At 34.8% G+C, this 6,392-nt stretch overlaps 2 protein-coding genes across 4 annotated transcripts; both read left to right on the plus strand.

Moving 5' to 3' along the window:
• The first annotated feature begins 922 nt into the window (after window positions 1-922).
• LOC147921436 (putative zinc transporter 8) lies at window positions 923-2,372 on the plus strand. The gene is made up of 3 exons (XM_087500021.1): window positions 923-1,510; window positions 1,618-1,767; window positions 2,067-2,372. Exons 1-3 carry the CDS (start codon window positions 923-925, stop codon window positions 2,370-2,372), a joined length of 1,044 nt encoding a protein of 347 aa, XP_087356147.1.
• A 1,549-nt stretch (window positions 2,373-3,921) lies between these two features.
• Window positions 3,922-5,258, plus strand: LOC104760427 (fe(2+) transport protein 1-like). 3 transcript variants are annotated; one of them, XM_019240267.2, is made up of 4 exons: window positions 3,922-4,421; window positions 4,467-4,570; window positions 4,665-4,814; window positions 4,953-5,258. In XM_019240267.2, exons 1-4 carry the CDS (start codon window positions 3,956-3,958, stop codon window positions 5,256-5,258), a joined length of 1,026 nt encoding a protein of 341 aa, XP_019095812.1. In that variant the 5' UTR covers window positions 3,922-3,955. The 3 variants fall into 3 exon arrangements, with proteins under 3 accessions (XP_019095812.1, XP_010481654.1, XP_087356154.1); XM_010483352.2 differs by having other exon boundaries at window positions 3,922-4,570; XM_087500028.1 differs by lacking the exon at window positions 4,467-4,570 and having other exon boundaries at window positions 3,922-4,465.
• The last annotated feature ends 1,134 nt before the right edge of the window (window positions 5,259-6,392 follow it).

The raw sequence follows: 6,392 nt of genomic DNA on the forward strand, positions 1-6,392 counted from the left end.
GAAATAGTTACAAATTTATGACTAAAAAAACATGTCACAACATAGTATCTGAAAAGTCACAAATTTGTGATAAAAAAAATTCGTCTTAATCTAATGTCACAATGTCCCATTTTTCTTGTAGTGACTTTTCTTCTGCCCTTGAACTTGAAATATTTTATACCTGTGAAACTTCATCATAGTTATTTCAAATATATACTCAAAATTAAAAATCTAATATATTTCTAGTCTTATAGATTAGGGAAAAAAAATAATTTAGTGGTATATTAACGTTGACTTGTTAACGATCCAAAAGCATGAACGAAGCTTAAATCGTCGATCGGCGTGACCCTGGCCAGAATGAAAGTACAGATAGAGAATATATATACCATGTAAAATAATTCTAATATATTATATATTATAGAATATATTATTTATATGTTTGGTATATTTAATATACTTATAAGTTTATAACCATACGTTAAAATTGAATAGACTTATCCATCTCCAACCATATTAGACTTATTTGGTAGGAAACTTTAGAGAGAGTTAGGTTTTCTAATTAGTTCTACGAATATAAATATAGCAATGCAAAGAGTTAGGTTTTCTAATTAGTTCTACGAATAAAACCTCAACGGACACATTAATCTGACAAGCCTATATTTGATCCCTTAAATACATGCATATGAAGTTTATAATTTCTATTTAAACCATATGATTACATATTCGCATAAACTATATATTCCTATTTAATACTTATTTTGATATTGATTCGTGTGTCATGCGCTTTTATTCTTCCTAGATATAAAAAGAATAATATACCGTGTCAATATCAACAGCCAGCACACTATAGTCTCTAACTCTCTATATATATGAGTCAAATATCACATGATATGAAGCAAAATAACATACATCCTTTTCCTTAACTAAAAAGCCAAAATTAAAAATGGCTACGACAACACAACACATGAATCAAATCTTCCTCGTACTCCTACTAATCTCCTTCGCAATCTCTCCGGCAATCTCAACAGTTCCAAAAGAATGCGAGACCGACCCAACAGACTCTTGTATCGATAAAACCAAAGCCTTACCCCTCAAAATCATAGCAATCGTTGCCATCCTCGTGACAAGTATGATCGGAGTGACAGCTCCTCTCTTTAGCCGATATGTCACTTTCCTGCATCCAGGTGGTAAAATCTTTATGATCATCAAGTGTTTTGCATCCGGAATCATCCTAGGAACTGGTTTCATGCACGTTTTGCCCGATTCTTACGAGATGTTGTCCTCTCCATGTCTTGAAGACAACCCATGGCACAAGTTTCCCTTCACGGGCTTTGTCGCTATGTTGTCCGGTCTTGTAACTCTCGCTATTGACTCTATTGCTACAAGTCTCTACACCAAGAAAGCTGTCGCTGACGACCGTGAAGAAAGGACTACTCCGATGATTATTCAAATCGATCATTTGCCTCTAACAACTAAAGAAACTAGCTCTACATGCTCAAAACAACTATTGCGGTACCGAGTTATCGCCATGGTTAGTTTTTCATTACGAGCTAATTTAGCTCTTGCTTTAACATATGGAAAGTACTATAAATTTTGAATATTTAATTTACATCTTAAAAAATTCACGTGTAAAATTAGGTGTTGGAGCTTGGGATAATAGTTCACTCAGTGGTCATTGGACTATCCCTAGGTGCAACCAACGACACATGCACCATTAAAGGTCTTATTGCAGCTCTTTGCTTTCATCAGATGTTCGAAGGCATGGGTCTCGGTGGTTGCATCCTCCAGGTACAATTTTTTTTTATATTACAATCTTTTATGATATCTGGTCTGAAACAATACTAAACAAATCGTAAAAGCCTTAAGCCCCAATGTAAAAATTAAATGAGGATCAAAACTAATATGCACATATATTATTTTCAAAAATAATAGCAACTAACACCATAAACATATAGATTAAAAAATAGTAATTTAAAATTTTATGTGAATTTGTAACCTTTGTTTAATAATATTTTCAATAAAAGGTATCCAACGATAATAGAAACATATAACATTCTGAGGAATACAAACTATTATTTTTTGAACAGGCAGAGTATACAAATGCGAAGAAATTTTTGATGGCCTTCTTCTTTGCGGTTACAACACCGTTTGGAATCGCTCTTGGTATAGCCTTGTCGAGCGTTTACAAAGACAACAGTCCAACAGCCTTAATCACGGTCGGACTGCTCAATGCATGTTCAGCAGGGTTGCTAATTTACATGGCACTTGTTGATCTTCTAGCCGCAGAGTTTATGGGATCTATGCTCCAAGGAAGCGTCAAGCTTCAGCTTAATTGCTTCGGGGCAGCTTTGCTCGGTTGTGGTGGAATGTCAGTCCTAGCTAAGTGGGCGTAAATACTTCAACATTTAACTTTCAATTTTTATGGAATGTAATAATATTTCAGTGAGTGTAAATAATAATATATTTTTCTGTATCATAAGAAGAAAAAAATGTGATTTTCAAGCGATTATACTTTCGTTTTTATTGTCATATTGTATTGTGGGTTATACAATTGAATTATGCTTTATCTTGAGGAAATTTTACCTCGTACGACCATTTTTTTTTTGTTTGAAGACATTATTAAATCTATTGGCAAAAGAAAAAGAATTTTTTTTTGACTTTATCGTCGGATTACAAAAAAATACTTAATAAGGAATTTTAGTGAGGTTATCGATAAAAGTATTGTAGGGATATAGTAAAAGCGAATAAAATTTTGGTCCATTAACAAAAACTGTTGGAAAGAATACAAATATTAGAAAGAATCAAAGTCAAACACTCCAGATTAAAGAAGAAAATTAAAGGCGTTGGCTACTACACCACCAACAATTTTTCTGAAATTTTTTCTGAAAATGATTCTCCATTGTTAATAAATCCGATGCCTAAAGTCCTTGTTCATGAGTGATCTAGGGTCAGGCCTGCTCAAATGGTATCTTGTATATAAACATGAGAATTTAGAACAAGGCTGAACCAAATTATGAGATGTATTGATCAACGAGTCTGATTCCGAATGAGGAATGGTCAGAAGGCCCCTTCATGTAGTTTACATTATCTGTTGAATGATTATGCTTGCGGTTGTGGACTGTCTAACGTTTCTTTCGTTCCAAATCTTTAGCTCTAGGATGATACAAAAATCTTATAACCAATTGCTTTACCGGATAAATTTTACCACACTAAGGATATATGGTACATATGGTTAATTTTACTATATATCCTTAAATTGTTTTAAAGAGACTTTTACTTTACAACACTTAACCCCTAGCTCTGTGCCTCTTAATTAACACTCTCTATGCATCTATAAGCAGTGTACAAATATTATCACGCCACGTGCTTCTCTCTTTCTTCTTAGATCCAAAGAATTCTCTTGTTCCACAAGAAACTTAAACCATTCATATATAAATAGTCTATAAAACAACAAACTGTGATACATATTTTTATGGATTGGAATATAATGGCTTCGTACATACATGTCTTGAATCAAAAGTAAAGAATTATAAGAGAGATAATAGATATAAATATGTATTTTGGTTAAATTGTGTAGTTGAAGATGAACCATAAAAAAAAAGGTTACTCCTCTTGTACCTATTTTATTCTCCAAATCCCAATAATTAATTGTAGTCTATGTATATCCAACCGTACGCATTGTACGACTTGTGAAAAGGCAAGATCCGTACAACTTCTTATTACGTACGTGAGCAAGAATATTGCAGTTTCACCAAATCCTAACATTAAAAAATAAAATTATTTCGCCAACTCCTTAATTCTTTCCGTACATATTAAGAAGATATATCTTCAACGTCAGCTAAATTTTGGCATGGGAATAGCCAGCCCACTTTTTCTTCTATATAAGCTTAAGTCGTACCACTCCCAAACAGAACACACGAGAATACAAATTACTCGAAGAAAACAAAAACAAAAGGAAGTTTATAAAACAATTATAATGGCAGCTTCGGCTACAACACTTATGAAGCTCTTCTTCTTCGCCATAATTCTTATCAGCTGTGCCGTATCTCCGGCAATGTCAACGGCGCCAGAAGAATGTGAAGCGGAGTCAACTAATCCATGCGTCAACAAGACTAAAGCCTTACCTCTAAAAATCATATCCATTGTAGCCATCCTCGTGACCAGCATGATAGGTGTCTCGGCTCCTCTCTTCAGCCGATACGTTCCTTTCCTCCATCCCGACGGAAACATTTTCACAATTGTCAAGGCTTTTGCATCCGGAATCATCCTCGGAACAAGTTTCATGCACGTGTTACCAGATTCTTTTGAGATGTTGTCATCAGAATGCTTAGAGGATGATCCATGGCACAAGTTCCCATTCACAGGATTTGTCGCTATGTTGTCGGCCCTCATCACTCTAGCCATTGACTCCCTGGCGACTAGCTTCTACTCTAGCAAGAACGGTAGTGAGATTGTACCTTCTGCTAGTAACGGTGATCAGGAGAGAGCCAATCCGATGATAACTCATGGTCATAGTCATGGTCATGGCGTTACACTAACTAATAAAGATGATGGCTCTTCACAGTTATTGCGGTACCGTGTTGTTGCTATGGTAAGTCCACCACATATATAAATTACCATTAAAAGTGATATAAAGACTTAAAAAATTAGTTAACAGTTTAGCATGTTATATAAACACATGATAGGTGTTGGAGCTTGGAATTATAGTTCACTCCGTAGTCATTGGACTATCCCTAGGTGCAACAAATGACACATGCACTATAAAGGGTCTTATAGCAGCTCTTTGCTTCCATCAAATGTTTGAAGGTATGGGTCTCGGCGGCTGCATCCTCCAGGTAAATCGCAAACTACATCTTTATTGAGGTCTTTTAATACACTATATACCAATACACATGATTGGTATTTTAATACACTATATCCCATAGAGATATTGAATAAATGTTTACTAACAAAATCTTGTAAATTGTGAGTAGGCGGAATATACGAATGTAAAAAAGTTTGTGATGGCCTTCTTTTTTGCGGTTACAACACCATTTGGAATCGTTTTAGGGATTTCATTGTCGAGCGTTTACAGGGATAATAGCCCGACCGCATTGATCACTGTTGGACTGCTTAACGCGTGCTCAGCAGGACTGCTCATCTACATGGCCCTCGTCGACCTTTTAGCGGCTGAGTTCATGGGACCAAAGCTACAAGGCAGCATCAAGCTTCAAATCAAGTGTTTCTTTGCCGCTCTACTTGGCTGCGGTGGCATGTCAATCCTCGCCAAATGGGCTTAAACCTTTTTTACATATACTTCCGATTTCGGTGAAACTATGATTATATTGAGTTTAAATAACTCCTTCTCCTTATCATAAGAGGAAGAAACAAAACATTGTGTTTGTAATTTTATCTTTCTATTGCAATGTGAAAATATTTATTTAAATTTATACTTTGTATTTATATTCGTTTATCGACGTCATTCCAAATCTGCGAAAAAACGTTTACAACTTAAAAAGAAAAAAAAATTCCATATGTAAATGTGAAAAAAAAAAAAGCTAGATGAGTAAAATAGAAGAGACCAATTTAAATAACGAAAATAATGTTACGTTAAAGTTTAAGGTTAACTGGAATATATAATGAAACTTTAAATAACCAAGACCAATTTTGAACTCCGGGGACCAAAACTAACAACGGTCAATATTTTTTGTTCAACCTGTGGTCATTGTTATTTTCCGGAACTGAACTTCGAAACGATTTTACAGCAATCAACCTTCCAATATCAAAATTTTAAGATTTGATTTGGATCTTTGTTGCGAGACTTCGTTTGGGTATGTTATAAGTTTAATAGCTTAAACAAAGTTGAACGTTCTGGTTAGGATTGTGACATTGGGGTTTTGGATGTCGAAAAACTGCTCAAATATAGCGATATAGCTGCTGGTTTTGTAAAAAAAGATGTGAAAAACGAGGAAGACACCGCATTTTGGTTCTTTTGTTTTAGCAAGAAAGATCAAAACACAAGTTTGTTTAAAAGAATAACTCTTTTTATTAGCTCAAAGAAAAATAACTCAAAAACTTCAAGCTCTCACAATCTCTCAATCTTAATCTCTCTCACCAAAACTCTATATTTTTCTGCAGACCCTAAGTCCCCTTTTATATAAAACACCAAAACTAGTTCCTAAAAGGAATTATATTTTGTCTAGATAACTTCTAAGCACAAGTAATCCTTATCTCCTAAACATAACTCGATTAGGAAATCTTCTTGTATGATTCAAGCTTATCCAACATTCTCCCCCAGAAGATTGAAACTCTTCTTCGACACACCATGCACTCCAATCTGATCCCTCATCTCTCTGAACCTGTTTTTGTCAAGCGCTTTTGTCAGGATGTCAGCCCTCTGTGTGATACCTAGAACATGCTCCACATTGACCTGT

Source organism: Camelina sativa, chromosome 18 (assembly GCF_030686135.1).
Source record: "Camelina sativa cultivar CO46 ecotype springtype chromosome 18, ASM3068613v1".
In the NCBI taxonomy this organism is placed as follows: Eukaryota; Viridiplantae; Streptophyta; class Magnoliopsida; order Brassicales; family Brassicaceae; genus Camelina; species Camelina sativa.

Coding starts and splice junctions, on each gene's coding strand:
- LOC104760427 (XM_010483352.2), top strand. CDS start 3,956: ATGGCAGCTTCGGCTACAACACTTATGAAGCTCTTCTTCTTCGCCATA. Junction 4,571..4,664: donor GGTACCGTGTTGTTGCTATG/GTAAGTCCACCA, acceptor AACACATGATAG/GTGTTGGAGCTTGGAATTAT. Junction 4,815..4,952: donor TCGGCGGCTGCATCCTCCAG/GTAAATCGCAAA, acceptor AATTGTGAGTAG/GCGGAATATACGAATGTAAA.
- LOC147921436 (XM_087500021.1), top strand. CDS start 923: ATGGCTACGACAACACAACACATGAATCAAATCTTCCTCGTACTCCTA. Junction 1,511..1,617: donor GGTACCGAGTTATCGCCATG/GTTAGTTTTTCA, acceptor GTGTAAAATTAG/GTGTTGGAGCTTGGGATAAT. Junction 1,768..2,066: donor TCGGTGGTTGCATCCTCCAG/GTACAATTTTTT, acceptor TTTTTTGAACAG/GCAGAGTATACAAATGCGAA.